General features: G+C 51.9%; 1 protein-coding gene across 3 annotated transcripts in view; it reads right to left on the bottom strand.

Annotated features, from left to right (window-relative positions):
* The window catches only part of Rin3 (Ras and Rab interactor 3), a 102,331-nt gene that overhangs the window by 6,903 nt on the left and 72,544 nt on the right, over nt 1–22,884 (bottom strand). For 2 of the 3 annotated variants that reach the window (XM_060388067.1, XM_060388068.1), the window contains exons 6-8: nt 12,432–13,883; nt 8,636–8,944; nt 2,589–2,720 (exon numbers count right to left, since the gene is read on the bottom strand). In XM_060388067.1, the coding sequence (XP_060244050.1) occupies nt 2,589–2,720; nt 8,636–8,944; nt 12,432–13,883 (1,893 nt within the window). The remainder of the gene's footprint in view (nt 1–2,588; nt 2,721–8,635; nt 8,945–12,431; nt 13,884–22,884) is intronic. The other variant, XM_060388069.1, reaches the window with a different exon arrangement.

Raw genomic sequence — 22,884 nt, 5'->3', positions numbered from 1 at the left:
ACATATGATAGGACCCTTTTGCAATCTTTGATGGAGACCATGTAGTACCTGTTAAGAGCACTAGGTGGCAGTCAACACTACTGTGTGTTTTGCAGACACTTTTCCAGCCAGGATTTGGTGGATTGATGGGGGGGGGGGGGGGGCGGCAGGGAAACCAAAAACAATTACTGGTGAGATTAGCCTAGGGAGGACGCATGGGCAAAACCGTCTGTGAGGACACTTGTGTGAGATGTTTGGATTCTTGGTTGGCTCCAGCCAGGCGATTTCCCTGAGATGAGATGGAGGCAAGGGCTGGGTAGAAGAAGGGAGTTCCACAGCCCTCTCAGCAGCTCACAGGAAACCCTGTCTCAGACCCTGATCTCTCCTGCCACAAATGCCTGCCGCAAAGACCTTGGGAACCGGCTCTCAGAGCTGGGCTAAATCACACCACACTGCTGCAGGCTGGAGGATTCAGGAGAACATGCAGGAGACAGTGATTCCCCAGGGGGAGGGTGAGCAGTGTAGACGCTGCACTGTGCCCCTTTCTGTAACCCTTCCTGGGCATTGTGTCAGGGTGTGTGTCACTCTTTCTGCAGGGTTGGTGCTGGCTAGAGATCCTTGCCAACTTCTTCAGTCTTTGGGTGCTGCCATGTGCATGGCAAGACCCAAGAGAAGCCTTGAGGAGATGGAGGTCCTAAGTGAGAGAGTGAGGTGTCTGTTCGTTCTCATGAGGCCCCTGGCCTTTCTGTCTTGCTCTGCCCTGCGGGCATGGATGGTTCAGTGAGTGCACGGGCTGGTGGACGGATATGTCGAGGACGGGTAGATAGATGGCAGAAGTAGGCATGGATGAGTTGATGAGTGGGTAGGTGAGTTGACGGATGGATGGTGAGTAGATGAATGGGTGGATGGGTGGATGCATGGATGGGTTGGTGGATGAATGGAGAGATGAATTGGTAGGTAGCTAGGTATGTAGGTAGAAGGACTGGGGAAGGTATGGATTGGTAGACAAATGGATGATGGATGGGGGGTAGGTAGGTGAGTATGTGGGTGGATGAATGAGTAGGTAGATGATGGGTAGATGGACAGATAGATGGATGGGTAGACGTGGATGGATAGATAGATGTGCAAATAGATAGATGGATGGCGGATGGGTGGGTGGAAGGGTACATGGATGCATTGATGGCCTGAAGAAAGTTTGCTTTTTCTGAATTCCTGGACTTCCTAGGAAAACAAACTGCTCCAATTGCAGGTGACATTTAACTAAAGAGGAAAAAAGAGAGCCAGGTGAGGTGGCACACACCTGTAATCCCAGCACTCAGAGAGGCAGAGGCAGGCAGATCTCTGTGAGTTCAAAGCCAGCCCGGTCTACAAAGTGAGTCCAGGACAGCCAAGGCTACACAGAGGAACCTTGTCTCAAAAACCAAAGCAAAGCAAAAACAAACAAAAAGAAAAAGAAAAAAGAAAGAAAGAAAAGAGGAAAAAGAGGTAGTTCCAGCTAGGTGCCATAGCAACAGCCCAAAGCTACATACGACAGCAAAGTTCTCAGCTTTCCCTGTTCCCTGAGCTGTGAAGGCAAAATCAAAGCACTTGCGTCAGGCTTTCCACCTCCAGAGATGGGCAGATGCAAACGCATGCAAAGGGGGGCAGCCATTCTCAAGAACCACAAAGCCCAAAGGGGACATTTACGCCTGGGAGGCTAGATCCATTCTTCGAGGGTGGAAGCCCAGAGGACATGTCATGGCCTCTCAGAGCCCACATCAGGGCTGTTATGTCTCAAGGGATTCTGAGTGGAGAGGTGGCTGAGGTCCTAGCTGGAGGAAGTGGTGGGCAGAAGGGCAGGGGAAGGGAAACTGAGGTAGGGCGTAGCAAATCACACCCCTCCTTCTTCAGCTAGGGAGTACAGAGCCCGTGACACCTCAGTAACTTCCTCCCACAGACAGGGGTCCTGGCCAGGCCCGAGTCCCGGGGGGCCATCTCATCCAAGAACCGATTTCTATTTGTCACACTCCATGTAGACACCTTCTGCCACTTCAGTCTCACTACTTACACCACCAACTTCTGCCGTGCCTTCCAGGAAGGGTGACATTCCCCCTCTTTTTTAAATTTTTTTAAGTTTAATTAATTCATTCAGTTTTACTTATTTTTTTGAATCAGGGTTTCACTATGCAGCCCTGGCTGGCCTAGAACTCACAGGGATCCACCTGTGTCTGTCGCCTGAGTTAAATTAAAGCTGGAGCTAAAGGTGTGTGGTACTATGACCAGGTCCTTCCTCTTCTTTATCTGCTGGCTCGTGCTCACCCTTCGGTGCTCAGCCTAGGCAAAAACCTCCCCCAGAAGCCCTCCCTGACCACACTGTCTAGGAAGAGTGCTCCCAGTCTCTTTGAATTTCCTACCACCCCAGTTTTGTCAAGGTTTGGTGACACGTCTCTTTGCAGCCTGACTGTCTTCCTGGTGGCTGAATTATTTGGCCAGGGCCTGAGTGCAAGTCCCTAGGGCTTAACCTGTGTCTGCCACTTCCTAAGAAGTCCTTGTCAGGCCACCTGGCTTGGGAGCAGGTGATGGGGCTGGTTTGCCGGGAGATGGTGGTGGGCGTGGAGGTGGGCACTCACCCTCTCCCAGCTGCAGGGCAGGGTCCATGAGCTCCATCATGTACTCAACGTTGAGGAGCATCTCCGTGAGGTTGCTGTGGGCCAGTACGTACATGAGCACGGGCAGGAAGTCGTCGGCCCCGTAGGGCTTTCCTGCAAGGAGAAGAGGATGAAGGCTGTGAGTGCGGGGTGCCGGTGAGTCACTCAGGGGCCCGATGTTACCTTGGAAGAGTGGTTACCGGGGTTTCCAGTTCAACAGTGAACGCCCTTACCACCCCTCGGTGGCTCAGTACAGGCTGGCCAGAAGGAACTGAGAAAGAGCTCTGGGCCGGGGTGATAAAACTCTGGTTCCCTGCCCTTTTCTGGTTCCTCCCCTGTGGCTACCCCTGGCTGCCTGCTGGGCCATCAAGTTCTCGTCACACTTTAATTCACAGGCCCACATGCTCGGGCATCTTCAGGGAAAGCTGTGCTCTCTGCCCAAGCCTGAGATCCAGCCCTGTGCCCCGCCTCTGCCTGAGACCCACCCCTGCCCGTGGGGCCACTAACTGAGGTCCACCACTACCCGAGACCCACCTCTAACTAAAATCCACCAATGCGCCTGAGCTCTATTGCCCAGATCCACTCCTGTCTAGGATCGACCATTGTCCTCAGCTCTGCCACCGCCTCTAAGACCCACTACTGCGACTGAGACCCACCACTGCTTGAGAACATCACTCTAGAGATCCACTGCTCCCGAGGCCCACCTGTGCCTACCCCGAGCCTACATCAGGGGCAGAGAGAGGCATCTGGTCCAGCAGTGATCAGCACAGAGCTCTCAGCACAGGCCTCCCAGCCCCTGGTGAGTCTGGGCCTGCTGTGTGTACGGCTGTCGGTGTGTTGGAGATAGCACGTAGCAACCAGCTCGGGAGAGCGAGTTAACGCGCCTCCCCCGAAGCCCACGTTCAGGGCTGCAGTTTGAACTTGGTCCCCGTGGAAGTGGCCACATCATGGAGAAAGACCAGCACTGCAGGCACAATGACGTTGGCTTAAAGACCAGCGCCAGCTTTGGCACATGTCAGCTCCTAGCTGAACCGACTCGTACACAACGATTCGCCTGTGATCTGAACACCTGGCTTGCACAGGGCAGAGCTCAAGCCCTGCCAGGGTTAGCCTGTGCTTCCTGGTTTTAGCTTCTGTCTCCCCCAGTTCCATCTGTTCACCGTCTGTGGGCACATAATACCAAGAGCTGGCCGAGACCTTCTGTCCATTTTATAGGTTGGGGGACTTTGAAAAGCATATATATATATATATATATTTTTTTTTTTTTTTTTTTTTTTGAGACAGGGTTTCTCTGTGTTGCCCTGGCTGTCCTGGAACTCATTATGTAGACCAGGCCGGCCTCCAACTTAGGAAGATCTGTCTGCCTCTGCCTCCCGAGATCCGGGATTAAAGATACGCGCCACCACGGCCTGGCTGAGGGAATGTGTTCTTCCGAGAGCCCTGCAGCCTGGGATAGGTTACCAGGAAGACCCTTGCTCGGCCACTCTAGCTCTGCATGACCAAGTCTCTCCCGAGGCCATGACAAGCCTCGGCTTCCCCATTTGAACACTGGGGGGTCATAATCACCTCAGTCTGTTCTCAGGCCTGCTGTGTGTCAAATGAGTGGGTGACATGAAGTCTAGTCATTTGGGAGGCATTGTCTCAAAGAAAGGCTAGCAGGAAGAACCAGGTAGGAGGCATTGCTTTTCCAGACCGCCCAGTCTCACGCCCAGCTACCCGACCAAGCCTCTGTCACCAAAAGTGGCTGCGGACACCGTGCAGCCGCACTGAAACAGTTCAAACAGAAACACACATGTCAAACCAGGGGACAAGCCAGGTGAGGGTAGACTGTGGCTTCTGGAGAGGTGAGCTAGAGGGAAGGATTCAGCAGTCTGCCCCCCTCGCCCTGGTTTTGGTCAGTAGGATTTTCCTGAAAGTATGTAGCTGATGCAACAGTCCTGGGGCAGCTCGAGGCTCATGACTAAACTGTTTTAACCTCTGCCCTCCAACGTCGCTGTGGCTTAAAGTCCCTTCCTCCTGGAAGCCTTCCTTGCTGAGCCCCACCACTAGGTCTGATGCCCTTAAAATGGATTTCTGGGTCCTGCCATTGAAGAGTGGAAAAATCAGCACCATGAGTGAACAAACAGCAGCTTTCCCAGAGCAGCTGGTCCAGATCAGCAATCACCCGGACAGCCCAGAGCCCCACCCCCTTCATCTGTCCTTGTAGCCCAGGCTGGTATTAGCTGGTGGGGTTTGTGTTTCTATGCACTGTTCAAAGCTGGGGTCAGAGACATACAGCAGGGCAGGGCATTCCTTGAGTCACCTGCCTGCCCAGCTCCTTGGCCTCAATGTCAGTTCTGTTCAAGCCGGGGTTGAGGACTGTACTGGTTAGTTTTAAATGTCAATTTGCCACCACCCAGAATCCCCTGGGAAGAGAGTGTCACTGAAGAATAATCTAGACCTGGTTGGCCCCTGGGTAGGTCTATGGGGAGTTGTATTAATTGTTAGCTGACGCAGGAAGACTCACCATTTCATGGGTTGGGCCCTGAGATGTCTGTGGCACAGGAAGCTAGCTGAGCATAGGATCCATGTGCTCATTCCCTCTCTGCCCTTGACTCTGGGTGTGAGGCTTCAGGTTGCTGTCTGCCCTGGCGTCATTGCTCTGCCACGACAGACGGTGACCTGGAGTTTGTTAAGCTAAAGTTAACGCTTCCCCTCCTGGTCCAGAGAAGCAAACACCTAGACATGTAGGGTCCCATCTCACTTTATATGCCTCACTAGCCCGTGGTGACATCAGATGGTGGAGTTCCTGCTTGCGCTCTAGACAGCAGAGCCCAGGACGTTGGAGAGCAGTGTCAGCATGAAAATCCTCAGCAATAAGCGAGGGGGACTTTCGGCATCAGAATTCAGTTTGGCATAGATCTTAAAAACCCTGACCTTTCCCTCTGTCTCCTCCACACGCAGGCAATGTCATGGACTCCTGGGTCACCATCAAGAGGCCCCTCCCATCCATTTCTCCAGCCACTGTCCCTGCTCGACTCGTCAGTGGATTCTTGGGTCATAGGGCCTCGTTCAGGAGGTAGATGATGAAGCTGGTCTTCACTAGCAAGCTGTTGGCTTTGCAGCCAACCTTCTGGGTCCATGAACACAGCTCTTAGTGAAAGCCAGCTGCAACTTCAGGCACAACTAGAGGCATGGAGGGCGGCTCTTCAGCCTTCCGAGCCCCTTCTGTATCTTCCGCATTTATATTGGCGTATTATATTATAATATAATATTATATTGGCCTTCTTGAAGGTTTCCTCTCACCTCTCCATCCTCCCTGAGGGGGCTTTGATCTATTCGTCTCGGTACAGGAATGGATTGTTCCAGAGGTGGGGAATGACTTCTCTGTCAGACATACAGAATGTGAAAAGAAAAGCCTGACTGTGCTTGCCAAGCTCTGTAGAGCCTGAAAGAACCCCATAGCTCCCAGGTACAATGGCTGCTGTTTATCTAAAGCCATTTGTCTTCTAAATTCCCCAACCTACCTGACCCAGGACCCTCAAACTTAGGCTCCATTGCTCTCCCCAAACCTGGGGGTTGCTCAGGAAGGCTGGTTAGTTCAGTGAGCGCAGTGCAGCAAAATGTGACTTTAGCACAATGTTTGCATTCTGTCTGGGTCCAGACAGGTGTGACAGCAGTTACCTCTCAGGAGAGGATGGCATGACCAGTGATGTTTGGCTCCTGTGTCTCTAAGCATAGCCGCCTTCTTACTGTCTCAACTGGCCCCACCCACAGCCAGGCTGTTTGTTTTTTTCTCTGTGCATGAACTTTTCTCTCCCGTGTGGGAGAGGCAGGTGGTGGGCTTCTTGATCAGAAGGGAGGGTGGGAGGCTAGGGTTCTTGACGCTCAGGGTGGAGGTGGGCTCAACACCGGCTGCAGCTGTGCCTCCCCAAAGGGCTCCCCAGGGCTCCCAGGCCTTCAGTGCAAGGATGTTGCTATGTGGGTAACACTTCAGTCACAAGGCCACAGCTGGACAGCATGAGCTTCCAGGAACATGGAAGGGAGTTGGGCGGGGTAGGGAATGGTGGAGCCTAGTCTCAGAATCACTAGTGTCAAGTCTGAAGAGAATTTGAGTCAACTGAGATGCAGCTGAGAATGTATCACCTGGGCTGGAGAGATGGCTCAGAGGTTAAGAGCACTGGCTGCTCTTCCAGAGGACCCAGGTTCAATTCCCAGCACCCACATAGTGGCTCACAACTGTCTGTTACTCCAGCAGACCCAGCACCCTCACATAGACATATGTGCAGACAAAGCACCAACACACATCAAATACAAGTAAATAAGAGAAAAGAATGTATCACCCTCATGTTAGCTGTCAACTCCTAGAACCTGCAATCACCTGGGGAAATGGACCTCTGGGCATGCCAGTCACAGGAACTGACTGCATTAAACGAGGAGACTCGTCTTGGTTTGAGTGAGATCTGGGCTGCATAAACTGCAGAAGTGAGCTGAGCACTAGCTAGCATTTGTTGCTGGTTATTGACTGTGGGATGCAATGTGACCAGTGTCTTCAAACTCCTGCTGCCTTGACTTCCCAGCCAAGATGCTAGGAACCCTGAACTTGAGGTCTAAGAGACCCCATTATGTTGCTTCGGTCAGAGTATTTGATCGAAGCAATGAGAAAGTAACTAAGTCAGCAACTATGAGGAAAGGGTGACAAACACAAAATGAGAAACCATTGCCTAAATGAAAAAGTGGGGGCAGGAAGGAAACTTGCATTCTGACATCTCCTCAAAGCTGGCCAGTCTCCCATAGCCCTTGCTCTCAGGGCAAGATTTCAGTAGTGGGATTCATGGTTAAGCAATGCTCACAGTGTCTGAATGTCCCTCCCTGTGTCTGGCTTTGTTAAAGAATTTCAGGAAGCCACAGTCTTCAGGAAACTGGGAACTGGGGAATGAAATAGCCCTGTTTCTGCATCAGTCAGCAGAGTCCTTGGCCTGACTTTGCCCTGAGTCCTTCGAGGCCTGTGGGAATTGATCCTGCAGTTAGAAATAACTGCACGAGTCAGACATGCAGTTAGCAAGTGTGAGCATTGGTGATGCACAGTCCACCTGGGCCCCAGAGAGTACACCTGCTTACACAGGAGGAAACTGAGGCTGGTGCCTCTATTACATGGACAGTCATGCAACCTTGAATCTGGGTTCATTTTGTGACTAGACAGGCCAGTGCCCTGGGTATCAGACTGTCATGATGCCAGGTCCCAACCTGCTCTGCTCATTACCCTGGACTCTAGCTGGTCACAGGCATAAGCTGGGGTCAACATACTGGAGGATGAGGATGGTAGGGCCCCGAGGCCCACCCAGATAGCCTACATCCAGGTAACCCCCAACAGATGGATGGGCCTGGTCATCTTCCATCAGCCACTCCCACTGACTTTGGTGAGTCCAGACCATCTCTGTGGTCCAGTGAGCTACTACCACCAACACTGTCACAGCTGAACCTGTTCCTTCCAAGTTCACACAGGCTAAAGAGCCAACGTTATTTTCCAGGAGGGTGACCTTTTTGGAAGTGGGGTCATTGCAGATGTGGTTGGCTGAGATGGGATCACACTGGAGTAGGGCAACCCTGATCTACTGTGGCCTGTGTCCTCATAAGAGAGACATGTGGACCCAGAGAGCACACAGGAGATTGCCGAGCGGAGACTGCTGGGATTTCAGACTTAGGAGTGAGGCTGTTTCAGATCCCAGCCAGTGCCTGGGGGGAGCACAGCCCTGTGCCACTTCGATCTTGAACTTCTACCCTCCATCATCGAGGCGCCGTGGTTCTGTGTTTGAGTCACAGAACCATGGTTCTGGCTTACAGAACCATGTTTCAGCACTCTCTGCAGACTCACAGGGTGCCTTTTCCTGGTGCACATGGGCACAGGCATGGCTTGCCTATTGCCTATCTTGAGGGCAGCAGGAGGCACTGCTTCCTTCCTTGCCCAGGTCACCCTGTGGTGTGCCCAGGGAAATGCCTCCAACTCTTTCTCTGCCCTAGTTCTGTGGGAAAGTCCCCCGCCTGCCTACCTGGGTTGCCGAGGGCCATAGAGTCATAGATGAGCTTGCAGGTCTTCAGCAAGATGGAGATCTTCTTCCCGGGCGAGTAGGCCTTGTGCATGCTGGTCAGCTTCTGCAGGATCTTCTTCATGACGGCCCCCTCAGGCACGCTGGTGGTCACGCCCAGGTCGGTGGTGGTGGTGGCCAGGATCACCAGCTGGTTCTCCTTGAGCTGCTGCAGCGAGCCATCTCTGCTATGGATCTCCAACAGGCTGGAGTTGATGACCTCCTTCAGGGGCTTCAGGACACACTTGTACAAGGCTGACTCCACAATGGCCTCTGTGGGGGTGGGGAACACAAAATGGTGAGAGAGCAGCTGCAGGGGCCCTCCCATGGCTCTGCTGTCTGGCACCACAGCCCTTCCATCCCTGGTTGGTACTTAGCCCTGGCACGCAAGATAGAGAGCCACTCTGCAGAACCGCTGGCGCCACAGCCTCTGATACCTGACAACCTGGCCTCTTCAAGTGTTTTTCCTGGGGTTGAGGACAGAGCATGCCTATAAGCACACACTTCAGAAGGCATCAGGTATACTGTGGTTATGTAGGCTACAATCTGGGCAGCTGTGTACCAAGGGTTTGGGTGCCCAGTAAATGCTCAGTAGAATTACTCTAATGCCCCCTGCATGTCTCAAATCTAGGTGACTTGGGTCGTCACTCATACGTGCTTTCCTAGCCCGCATTTCTCCCCCAGCCTGCCAGGCCTGCTTATGCCCCTGGGGTTTTCTATCTCATGCCCCCCTTGCTACACAGCTATTTACACAGATTGCCCTTTGCCATCCAGCTATCACTGGAGTCAAGCTGCGGTCTCAATCAACCTGTGGGGCGGGAGTTAAAGAGCTTGGCTATCATGGTAACTCCACAACATGTACACAACGAAGAACCTCTAAACAATAGACAAGTTAGGATCTGACTGGGCAGGTGGAGGCTAAGCAAGGCTTCGGCTTGTCTCTGCTTAGTACCACCATGATGGCTGCTGCTCTGGGCGAGAGGAGGGACCTTTCCCTGGGATGGCTCCATCCCTTGACTATTGACACAACAGGTCCTGTCTCTGTGAGGGGTTAGGGGGAGGCTGGGAAGCTCTTCCCCGTTGCAGAGGTCTGGCTGGAAGCCTGCCTTGTGCCTCCTTCTGCCCCTTCACCAAGAGAACAGAAATTGCCTGTTTCTCTCATTGGCACCCCTGGGACAGCCGTCATCCCACTGTTTCTGACAAGGTCCACAGATTTCCTTTGCTTTGTCCTGGGTCACCTATACTGGTGTGGTGGTTTATATGCACTGTCAACCTCATAGGGTCGAGAACCACTTCAGAGACAACCTCTGGGCATGTCTGAAAGGGGATTTCAGATTAAGTTAATCGAATTGGAAGACCTGCTCTATACGTGGGCAGCACCATTCCATTCTGGGCGTGGGTCCTAGAATGAAGAAGAAGGAGGAAAAGAGCTGAACACCAGCCTTCACCTCTGCTTCCTGACTGTGAATGCAGCGTCACCAGCTGCCTCAACCTCCTGCAGCCATGACCCCCCATGACAGTGGACCGTATTCACAAGCCTGAAGCAAAATGAATCCTTCTTTCCTCCAGTTGCTTTTTCAGGTATTTTTGTTATAGCAACAGCTGGGTAACTGATATAACTAACTGTCCCTGCCATGATCCATTACTGGGGTGGCTCCGGATTACCATTCCCTCTTTATAACTCTCCTCGTGCCCTCTGGGATACATGTTCACCAGGCCAAATCCCCGGTGTGACTTTCACAGCCTGGCATACTACTCTCCTGCCTTGTCTCCTACCTCTCTGCCTGCCTCTATAGCATCTCCTCTGCCTGGAAGTGGGCCTCCTCCCTCCCACTTCTGCTTGGGCCATGAGTCTTACCCTCCTCTGTTCAGCCATGTGTAAGGCTGGCCACAGCTTCCTTTAGGCTGCTTTGAGATGTCCGTGTGCTTCCATGTTTTTCTACGCCCTTTCACAGCCTCCGGTTCTGCACACTGCCTGAGATCTTCCCTGGGCAAGATCTAATTTAGTCCTGTGGCTGTTTGTGTGTTGCTGTGTTCCAGACATCTGTCTTCAGCCCACAGTCTCCCCAGGCTGTAGAGTCAGTCTCAGCAGCCTCCACCCGCCCCCTCCTGGATATCCAGTGAGGTGGGAGGCCATTTCTCTGACACTGAGCCGCTGGGCTTCTCCTGGTTTGGGCCTTAGGACTCGTAGCTACAGCCTCCCAGGAATGCTCACACTGGCCCTCAGCTAGTCAGAGTCCATATGAGGCAAGCCAGGTCTTTGCCTACTTCCATGGACTAGATCTGTGCCCAGTGTTTCATTGTGCTGCGTCCTGCCCAACCCACCTGTCTCCAGTGCCTCTTGTTGTGACAGCAGCACTGTCTCTCTGCTCTGACTCAGCTCAAGGACCAGAGCCACGCTAGGCACACGTGAGGCCCTGGCACTCCTGCCTTGAACCTGCCACAGCCTGGTCCCTTGCAGAAAGGCTAAACCTTGAAGGTCATGACGCTGTGACCTACCTCTCCCCAGGCCTCCAAACCTCACTTCCTGCCTTCTTTACACTTATGTCACTTTGCTTTATGGCTTCCTGGCTTTCTTGCAGATTACCCGCCATTTGTCAGAACGAGAGCTCCCCGAAGGAAGGAGGGACTCGTGATTAGCTTGCTGCCATTTTTCTTTTGCCCCAATAGAGCAGCAGGTGAGAAGCTGGAGGCATCGTGCTCTGACAAACTACTTATATAACTCACTTCCTCCCCAGCCCAGCTCGGTAGGGCAATGGCTGGGTCTCTGGGACACAGTAACGGTTAGTGGAAAAAAGTCAGAGGTTTGTGTGGGTGGCCTTCTCAGACACCACCCTTGAGCATCCTGCCCAGGCGAGCCCTCCATCACCGGTGAGACGCGCACAGAGCGACCGTCTCCTGAAGGGGCAAAGGCCAGCCTTGGACACTCCCACACACTGCCTTACTACAGGGCCCTAATACTGTGGCCTGCTAACTGTATTGCTCTTCAGGAGCCAGCCACCCAAACCCAGTCTCCCCCAGGAAAGACGATGCTTGACATCCTTTTTTTCTTTTCTCTAAGCGATGGCTCTCACTATGAACCATCATCCTGTAGTGTCTCATAGCATCCTTCTTATGGCCAGAACTGATGCTCTTAATCACTGGGAGGAAGAGGAGGAGGAAAGGCTCAGGACCACAAGGAGGAGGTAGCCGGAGGGGCAGTAACGTTTATCAGGTAATTCCAAAAATCTCTCCATATGTTTCTTTTTCTTTTGTTTTGCTTCTCGAGACAAGGTAGCCCAGACTGACCCCCAACTCACTATGTAGCTGAGAAGGGCCTTGGTCCTCCTGCCTTCGCTTTTCAAGTGTTGGGACCATGGGTAGGTGCTATGATGCCAAGCTATAGCCCTGTGGTCTGCCTGAGTCCTTTCATTATTTATACAGATGTGTAGGTGGCTGCAGGGAAAAATAACACCTGTCACCATGAGTCCCAATCACGGAGAGGTTTGTTTGCTAGTTACTGGGTTCGAGGCTGGTGGGGGAGGGGAGGGCTGGTGGGCTGTTTGACAGGAGTGGTCAGGAAAGTGGGCTGCCTTGAGTTGGCCCCCTAGAAGTGGAGCCTGAGAGAGGGATTTGGGCCCCGGAGATTCGTGGGGCAGTGGGGGAGGAAGAAGAATGAGGACCTAAGGCAAGAGACTCCAGGGGCTGTTCTGTGTCCACAGGGGCCCTGAGTGCATGCGTGCACCCATGCTCCCTCCCACCCTCCCAAGCTGGCACTGACCGAGTTCCTCCTCTGAGTGCAGGGCCGGCTCCACCATAGCTTTGAGTTCAGTGCTCTGCAGCAGGTAGCTCTTGAGCTGGGTCATCATGGTGCGGATCTCCTGCAGCATCTCGGTGCTGGAAGTCTGGCGGGCCATCATCTCCAGGCTGTACACCCGGTAGTCCTGCACCAGGCTGCCGAAGTAGGAGCCCTTGTCCTGCGCCAGCTCCACCACCTTCTTATACAGCTTGCAGTCCCTGGAGAGGAAGGCGTGGAAGACGTTGGCGAAGCTGACCAAGCTGAGGCGGTGGCGGGCCTTGTCCAGGATCATCGAGGACTTCTTCTTCACATTGGGGCTGCTGAACTCCAGCTCCTCCTCCGCACTGCTGGTTGAGTAGGAGTCCTGGTCAGCGGCTGAGGCAGTCACCCCCAGGCTGTCTGAGAGTGAGGCCAGGGAACCCTTGAATTCTGGAGAGTTACGGGGACAGGTTCTGGTCTGGGCATGGAGGTGAGGCATCCCTGTTTGCGGGGCAGGACTCAAGCCTTCCCAAGGTGCACCAGGCTCCAGTTTCTCGGAGGATGCCTCCTGTGTGGGGTGCTTGGGGCTTTCCAAGGGACTGAGAACGGTGGGGGCCAGCTGCTGGGAGACCCGCTTCTTCCTAGGGGGCGGGACTGGAGGTTGTTTGGCCTTCCCAGGAGGAACCGGCGTGATGTCTACATGGCTGGCTTTGGCTTCTATGTCCTGGCCTTGCTCTGTGGTCCTTGGAGGCCTGTCCCCAAGGCTACTACTCACGGTGCCCTGGGGAGGAAGGTTGAGTGAGGCTGTCCTGGAAATGCCTGGGTGGTCTCTGTCTATTGTGGTCCCCACAGTCTGGCTTTCCAGAGACACCCTCTCAGAGATGCGCCGCCTGGGAGGGGCTGCTGGAAGAGTCTTCTTCAAGGGCAGCGGAGGAGGAGGGGCTGGCTGCAAGGGGCTGGGAGTTGTCCCGGGCTTCATCTCTTCCTCCCCAAAGGGGCCCAGGCCTACCGCTGGACGCGGGAGATTCTCGCAGGCTGTCATGGGTGGTCGGTTTGAGTGGCCTGGGGGACCTGGGGCATGCGGTGCAAGGTGAGAGGTGGGTGTTAGTGGGGAGGTGGGCAAAGGACCAGCAGGAGGAAGGGCAGGTACCGGGGGTGGGGGTGGGGGGCGACGTGGGGACCCCTTGGAGGTGGGTGAGGCAGCATCCGAGGTGGCAGGCACGAAGCGTGGAGGGCAGCTGCCAGAAGGTGGGTCAGCCGGTAGGATGCAGTCCTCGATGAAAATAGGATTCACAAACCACAGGCGGTCATTTCCCACAGACAGCTCAATTTCACAGGAACAGTTTGCGTAATGGGTTGCGGGCCTGAGGCTGGAGGGTGCAGGGGCCCCAGACGATGGGCCTCTGAGGGGCTCTACAGGGCCTCTTGCAGGGTTCAGTGAGGAGTCCCAGAAGCCTGAGAAAAGCAAAGCAGAGGGAGGCAGTCAGTCCTCCACCTCCTAGCCGTTGGGGGGAAGGGCCCTCGCTTTTGTGTAGGGTTGTTTTCCCTTCTTGGACTCTTAAACTTCTCCCACCACTTCCTGCCTAGAGGGGAAGTCCCCTGTGCACCTCCCCCACCCCCAGCAAGGGTAGAGTAGGGCAGGGAAGGGACAGAAGAGGCCCGGCTTCAATTCTGTGCCCATGTGATTCAGGTGGCAGTGACTACGGCATTGGGCATGGTGGGAGGACAGGGGGCTTGGTGTGGATAGAGGGAACAAAGTTGGGGTTTCTGCAGCTCTCCAGCTGGGGTGCCATGGGATGACTGGGTCTTAGGTCTTAGGTCTTGGTTTAGCTGTCTCTCCAATAGGTGTATGGTCAGTAACGTCACAGGGTGCTGGGAGGGATCCCTATGGTAGAGGGGACAGGGCCAGAGCCTACTATGGCTACTGCAGTTGGGCACACACAGGAAAAGGGAACCAGAGAACTGCGGCTGGCAGACTTGGACTTGTAGCTGTCCACTGCGGGCTGCTGTGACTTGGGAGGGTCTTCACACTATCTGAGGAGCTAGGCTAGCGCACAGGTGAGGACGCAGCTCCTATCTTTGAGCAAGCCCTGCCCTGCTGGCGATCCAACCAGTCCCCATAGCCTCATCTATGACCAAAACCATCAAGGCAAGGTGTGACTTGAGAGATCTTGACAATGGGGTACCATATCCCAGCACAAACTCAGGGGTGCTCAGGGCTTCCCAAAAGATACAGGGGTGTGACTTCTGGAGAAAAGGGTACTCTGAGCTCATGAGAGTGGCTCATGTGGAGAGAAACATGGAACCCGGGTCCTGCTCAGTGTGTAGGAAGGGTATGAGCCAGGTTGGGGCAGGATTCTCTGGAGAATGGTGGGCACAGCCTTTATCCCATGGTTCCTCAGTAAGACACACATGCAAAGGCGCACCTAGGTGGACCAGCCGTGGCTGCAGTTGTACTGGGACTGTCTTGATGACCTCTGGCCTTGTCCCCCACTTTACAGAAGAAAGCAAGTGACTCAGGGAAAAATGTATTCATCCGAGGTCACGGGGTACTGGAGGTTGAACAGGTCAGACTAGCCTGTTGCTGTGTTACAGGCTCCTTCAGAGGAAATTGCACCACTTCCCACTTTGGATGCCCTGCCTGCCAGTTTGGCTGGAAGCTCTTACCCCAGCTATGGATGTGGTAAGAATACAGCAAGCACCTTTGTTTTTTTTTTTTTTTTTTTCTCTGTGGTACTGGGCATTGACACCAGGGCTTCCCATGCTTGCTAGGCAAGTGCTCTACCATGGAAGTATATCCCCAGCCCTTTGAAAAATCATTTTCAAAACTCTAGACAGGATCTCACCAAGTTGCCCAGCTGTCCTTGAACGTTTAATCTTACTGCTGCAGCTTTCAGAGCAGCCGGGATCACAGGCCTGCACCATCAGGCATGGCCACAACAGGCTCTTGAGGGTGATGTGAAAGATGTCTCGGGATGGCAAGGGCATGCAGAGCCAAGTGTGAGCCAGTCCTAATGATGGCATGCTCAGCGACATATGCCTTGGCCACCTTGGTGGCCTGAGATTGTATGCCCACAAATGTAAGCAGGGCACAACCCCAGGCTAGGAAGCAAGCCGTGGCTTCCCCAACCGTGAGCACTTCTTACAGGAAGGAGCCTGGTACCCACCACAGAGCCCCGTCCTGGATAGGCTCTGCTGCACTTGGCAGCCAGCTCAGAAGACCTAGCTGTCACCACAATAACAAGATAATGACCTTTCATGTGTCTTTCTACAATATGCAAAGCTCCCCGCAACATCACAGCCACGGGGTAGGAAGTGATCAGCTTAGGTTTTCCCACAAGCCAAAGGCCACTCTTCATGATGGCCAGGCTGTGGCTTTGTCTTCCAGGATGGCACCTGACCCCTGAGTGACCAGCTCTCTGTGCCCAGAACACACAGATGCTTTCACTGTGTGGACTCAGCATTGGAAACACTGTGCCCATGTCTATACAAGCCCTATTAAACAGTCCAGTCCCTTGAGGTCTTCCTAGTGAGGACCATCTTGTAGCCAGGATTATAGTACAGATGGTGAACTATTCAGTAGTCCCAGGAAGCTGAGCTCAGATTTTTTCAGTTCATGTCATGGTCCCTTAAGACATAACTGTCATCTAACCCATAAGAGGCTTCACCCAGCCACTGAAGAAAACAGATGCAGAGACCCACAGCCAAACATTAGGCAGAGCTCCGGGAAACTTGTGGAAGAGGGGGAGGATGGATTGAAAGAGCCAGAGGAGTCAAAGACACCACAAAAAACCCCCTACAGAATCAACTAACCTGGGCCCACAGGGACTCACAGAGACTGACCAAAGAGCATGCATGGGACAGACCTAGGCCCTATACACATGTGCAGCTTGGTCTTCATGTGGGACCCCTAACAGCAGGAGCAGGGATGTCTTTAACGATGTTGCCTGCCTTTAGATCCCTCTCCCCAAACTGGACAGCCTTGTCTAGCCTCAACAGAAGAGGTGCCCAGTCCTACTAGAAATTGATATGCCAAGGGGAGCTGATATCCATGGGAGGTCTCCCCTTCTTTGAAGAGAATGGGAGGGGGCCATTGGGGAAGGGAGACAAGAGGGAGGGGCTGGGAGGGGAGGAGAGAGGGGAAACTCCAGTTGGGATGTAAAATAAATAAATAAATTAATGATGAAAAATAAAAAGACACGTGGAAGAATCACAAAGCCACGGGGGCAGCTGATGTCCAGAACTGCCCGTGAATGCCTGAGCGCACTGTCCCATCATGGCTTGCCTAGATTACTCGAAGCCTGTGAGATCTGTCCCCATATATCTTTTCTAGAATTATCTACTGAATCTTGACTCCATTTATCATTCGCTGTGCTGCCCTACCCCTGGGTCATGGCTGATGCTGTTCCCTCTGTCTAGAGTTATTTTCCTCCCCACCCGCCAGGTTCTTATTAATCTTCGAAGACTGGAAGGTCATGGAGTAAAACACACACCCTGATGTGTGCAGGGTGGCTGTGCCCCTTAGTGCTACTGTGTACCCTGACTGCAGGAACTGCCATCAGAGCTGCCATTCTGTGCTTCTGTTTGAGTGCTCCCCACACTGTGGGCTTCCAGCAGGGAGGGAGCCTCTCTCGTGTGTGCATCTCTAACCTTTGGGATGATGCTCCGATGACCAGAGAGGCCACTCATCAGCATCCAAATCAGTGAGTGAACCAGCTAGTCAGAGCGTAGGCAGCACTCTAGGAGATGGGACACACTGGCAAGGCTGGCAGGCTAGGTGGGAACAAGTGGAGGGATGGGAGGATGAGACATTCAGAGGGAGGAAAAGAGGAGGGTGGAAGAGGTCCAGATGGAGAAAGACTGACAGCCAGCTCATCACAGGTCTAGACCTGGTCCCTAGCAGGCACAAAATAGGAAACATCTCTACATTTTGATAGCATCTCACAAGTGTAGAGCAGGCACTGGGCTCCAGGAACAGGTCCAGAGATCAGGATATTGCTTTCGGGCCCCCAGGACAGGAATGATGGTTTCACAGGGCACAGGCTTCCAAGGCAAAGCTACCTCCAGGGGAGGATGGTGATGGGCACTGAGAGGATACATCTCAGTGTCTGGGGATGTGTAAGGGAAGCAGTGAGGGAAGTTCAGGGCTTTACACTAAAACCAAACCAAACCAAACCAAACCAAACCAAAAAACAGTTTCTCCACAGCTTGTAGAGCGCCAAGGACAGACAAGCAGAACCTTGTGTCATGCAGTCCCAGCAGTTGGCAGAGCTGTGGGCACCATGGCCTGGTGGCACTGTGCCAAGCCTTGGCTCAGTCACCCAAGTTCTAATAAAAAAGGGCCTGTCCTTTTGACTGGGGGAGCCATTTTGCTGGCACCAAGGCTTTCTGAAACCGGGCAGTGGGTGCCTTTTTCCAGTTTCAGTCCCTGCAATCCTTGGAGGACATGGCATGGGCCAGGTGCTGAACGGTGGTGACTGAGGGCAAAGCAAAGATTCATGAACCATGGAACTGGTTGGAGAGCCCAGGGAACTCAGGGAATACATACATACATACATACATACATACATACATATATATATATGTATATATATATATATATATTTTTGTAGCATTCAAAGATGGTTTATTGTACTTTCATTCAAAGTCAAGGGTTTTGTTCGGTGTATATTGATCATGTGTGTGTGCATGTATATGTGGACAGGTACACGTGTGAGCATGGAAGCTGGAAGACAGCCTTGAATATTGTTTCCTGGGCACCACTGGCCTTGCTTTTTTGAGACCGCATTTCTCATTGGTCTGGAATTCACAAATTAGCTAGTCTGGCTGGCCAGAAAGCTACCTGTTTTCATCTCCTCAGTGCTGGGATTACAAGTGCAGCCCACCATGCCAGGCCTTTTAAATGTGGGTTTTAGGGCTCAAATTTTAGTATTCATGCTTGCACAGCAAGCACGCTATCAATCTCAAGTTTTAACAAATCTTCACTAAGAAATATTCCCATTGTATGCTATAAAGAAAAAAAAAAACACAAAAACTTGGGGAGAGCGACACAGTGCATGGCTTCCCTGCCTTTAAGACACCAAGCATCTATGTCTAAGGCATGCTTGTGAGCCACTGTGCCTTTAGAATCAGTTGCAAACAGCCCAGTGCTTGATTTAACCCTGTGTTAGTTATGTGGTCCCTGCTAGGCTAAGACTCTTGCATTCAGGAGGACATCCTTTATAGCTTGCACTGTTGAATGGTGACGTCTTCAAGTCTAAGCTTGGCTATTCTTGTTTCGGCTCATGAACAAACCCTCCAGAGCCATCCCATGGTGCTGAGCCTGCAAGAGAATAGCTCTGCTTTCGTGACATCATCCCTGTCCAAACAGCAGGGCTTGGTCTACTCATTAAAACCAAACCAAGCCAAAAACCAAGTGCAATAAAATGCAGCCACTGACACAGAAGAAGGAAACATGGCTCAAAAACTAAGAAGAATAATTGCAAGGCCATAGGGAGCACTGAAAACACAGCAAATGGACTGTTGGCTAGATACTTCTTGACCCCGGGTATGAGAAAAACAATCGAAAGTCGCACATATGTTCACACAAAAGAACAGCAAAAGGTAAGATGCAGAGCTGTATTTTTGCAGCAGTACAGGGATTATGCACGATTTTTTAGCTTCGTCTTTTTATGGTCTTGTCAGTTAACAAAGAAACCCACAACACACTGGGATTTCACAATAAGGAAAATATATCATAAAAAGAAGTGCTCAGAGGGTACAATGCAGAGGGCTGGCTGCTCTCCATATCTCACAAACCCAGCCCTGCTCCCTGGGCAACAGGGCATCATGATATTTTCCACAGGGAGAAGGGAGCTGAAGAACAGGAAGCAGTGAACAAGGCTGAAAGGATCAGCCTGCAGAGTGTGCAGGCAAAGGGCACAGAGGTCCCACTTAGGCAAATGCAAGTGTGAATCCAGCTTCTATCACACCCTCTTATGGAACGCCTTCTGGTCTACCTCCCTCTACCACCTCAACGGGAACATCATTCACATAATTCTTCTACTTAAGAGTCCGTGGAGGCTTTAATATAGTCATAGTTGTACAACTGCCATTGTGATAAGTTTTAGAACATTTTTTTTATAGTCACCACCCCCGCCAAGAAACTCCATGTCTGTTATCAGTCACTCCCCACCCAGAGTCAATGGTTTGAATGTGAAATATCCCCTATAGCCTCATGTGTTTGAACACTGAATCCCAGCTGGTGATCCTGGTCTGGCTGGTGTGGTGCTTTTAGGAGACAGAGCCTTGGTGGGAAGTGGGTCTTAGCAGGTGGGCCTGGAGTTTTGTAGCTTGGTCCCATCTCTGCCCTCTCTTGCTTTCTGGTGGAGATGTGAGGTGTCCCAGACACTCATTCCCATTGCCATAAACTCTTGCCATGATGGATTATATCCCCTCAAACCATAAGGCCAAACAGGCTTCTCCTCCTTTAAAGTTGCTTCAGGCATTTTATCACAGGGAAAAGAGAAGTAATTCATACAACCTGGCAACCTCTACCATGTTTCCCGTGTCTATAGATTTGCCTCCTTTGAGCACATCTACAATGGAGTCTCATATGTGCTTCGGAGTCTGGTCTGGCCTTTTTTTTTTTTTTTTTTAACTAAACCTGTCTCTATACATGTGGTACCATGAGCCAGTGCTTCAATTCTGTTTATAGTTGAGAAAGCTCTTTAGATTCCTCAAGGTCTACAGCTTTATCCATCAAATGTGTATGTTTGTTTGTGTATAAAATAAAATACTGAATGCATGCATCTATGTCAGTGAATTTGCCTCCCATCATGCTTTTGGGTCTCCTGGAAACATAGACTGGACTAAGGATACAATTGGCCTCAAAGCCTACCCCCACCCATAGCTGGCTAGTGATTACCCCCACTTCTCCTTGGAGGTCTTTTTGAGTAACAAAAGGTAGGGATGGGGCTAGAAGCAGAGCCTGATAGGCTGGAGGACTCAGGAGCAGTGCTCTGAGTAGGCTGAAGAGCACAAGGGGCTGTGGTACAGAGCAGAGGCTGCAGTTCACAAATCCCCAATGGCCATTGACTCCATTTCTCAGGAATTCTCCATGCAACTTTGACTAGGTTTCAGCTCTCTGCTGTAACAGATGTGTCCAATCCTTGAAACAACAGGCTGCATGGGTCCCAGGATAACTGTGAATGCAGCCCAACACAACATCAAAAAGTTACTAAAAACAAAACAAAAACCCTTCATATATACACTGTGCTGAGACTCAGGCAGGAGTCTCTGGGCTGATGTCCAAGCCTCTTTGTAGGTTCCTCCTGCTGGGACAGCCTGGGAGTACATGCTGAATGGAAACAAAAATGAGATTTTTTTTTTTTTTTTTGTAATTTGATTTGCACGACTCTTGCATGTGAACTTCGTAGGTGACAGCCTCTTGTTGCAATGTCAGAAGGTTGGACGTGCCTGGAGAGGAGAGCTGCAATGTGCTCAACACAGAGCCGTAGGCGTCTGGGCTCTTGGCAGATGCTCTTTGCAATTATCATCAGCACACACAGGCTGGCAAGGCTGCGGCCTGCGCGTGCCAGGGGCAGGCGTCTGACAGTTTCAGGTCTCCATCTATTCGGGAGATGGACTGGAAAGTCCACCTTTCCTTGGCTCTGCTGCACCGGCTTTGTGTCTTCAGCCCCGGGGCTACGTCATCAGAACCTTCTAGGTGGTTCCTCAGGTGTAGCATCCTTGGTTTCTAATGTCCCATTCTCAAAGGAGTCATTGTTGGCAGTCTGCACCACCCCTGGCTTCCTGTGTGGTGACTTCTAATCTCTCAGCTCATTCCATGCCTGAAGTCACACTCTCTTGAGAGCGGGACCACTCTGTTCCAGACAGGAATTCAGTTCTACTAAGCAGAGTGGCTTGTTTCCATTCAGCATGGACTCCAGGCTGTCCCAGCAGGAGGAACCTACAAAGAGGCTTGAACATCCACCCAGGGACTCCTGCCTGCTTCTCAGAACAGGGTATATGTGAGGTTTGATGCTTACTCCCAGTTTCTTGGTGGACCAGTGTAGCAGAGTCTATTAAATTAACGCACAGTGTGGAGTGGGTATGAGTTTTTTTCTCACATTTCCATTCTCAGACATCTCTGGGAGGACAGCAGCCTGGCCTTGGAGCTGTGTGTGTGTGTGTGTGTGTGTGTGTGTGTGTGTGTGTGTGTTCTCTGGCCTGAGGTCTGCCCCTGACTTTCTCTGGGCTAATTTTCTTCTGTTCAAGCCATGCTGGTATCTGTTATGCCCAGGTGCCATGATCAGTGCCGTGACAGTTGCAGACTGTCCTGTGAGCAGCGGGTCCCTAATAAAGATGTTTTGTCTAAAGACATGTCTTGGCTCTCGGCACTGAAGTCCTGGGCCTCTGCTCCACCACTGGCTATATAGGCTGTTGAAGCATCTGCCTTAAATATGCTACCCTGTATAGCATGCAGAAGTAGGAAAATTCCTGTCCCCAACACATGCTGGCTTAGCAGCTACCAGCCTCAAGATCTTGGCTTCCTCGGAGCCAGCATTGATGAGGCCCAGGCCTAGGTCAGCATTGGCCAAGTCTATGCTTACTGAGACTTTAGTGTGGCTAGACACCCAGGAAAAGCCCAAGAAGTCTGGGTTGCTAATACAGTTATGTAAAAGAATGGAAGTCTGGTATGCTCCCAACCCATCCTTAGGGTTGGTGGTTGGGCAAGGAGAAAGCCAAGGGCATGAGCGGCACACCCCAGTTTTCCATCCTATCTGTCCTGGATAGTTTTGTGTTAGTTTGGCACAAGCTAGAGGTATCAGAGAGGAGGAAGCCTCAGTTGAGAAAATGCCTCCATAAGATCAGGCTGTAGGCAAACATGCAGGGCATTTTCTTAACTAGTGATTGATGTGTAAGAGCCCAGGCCAATGTGGGTGGAGTCCACCTTTTGGCTGGTGGTTCTGGTATCTATAAGAAAGCAGGGTGAAGAAGCTGGAGAAATGGTTCAGAGGTTAAGAGCACTGGTTGCTCTTCCAGAGGGCCTGAGTTCAATTCCCAGCAACCACATGGTGGCTCATAATCATCTATCATGAGATCTGGTGCCCTCTTCTGGCGCACATGCAGACAGAGCTTTGTATGCATAATAAAGAAATAAATCTTAAAAAAAAAAAAAAGAAAGAAAAAGAAAGCAGGTTGAGCAAACCATGTGAAGCATGCTAGTAAGCAGCACCCCTCCGTGGCCTCTGCTTCAGCTCCAGGTTAACGCAGTTCTTGCCCTGAGTAAGTTCCTGTCCTGATGTTGATGAGGAAGTATTAAGCCAAATGAACCCTCTCCCCCCAAGTTGCTTTTGGTCATGGTGTTTCATCACAGCAATAGTAACCCTAATCGAGACAGCATCCATGATGCTTTTCCTTTTGATGAGGGCTGGGACAGGGCCAGGGCTGGGACAGAAGAAGCAGGGATGAC

This window comes from Meriones unguiculatus, chromosome 7, assembly GCF_030254825.1.
Source record: "Meriones unguiculatus strain TT.TT164.6M chromosome 7, Bangor_MerUng_6.1, whole genome shotgun sequence".
Lineage (NCBI taxonomy): Eukaryota > Metazoa > Chordata > Mammalia > Rodentia > Muridae > Meriones > Meriones unguiculatus.
Note: the sequence above shows the minus strand (reverse complement) of the source record. Positions and strands in the feature narration are given on the sequence as shown.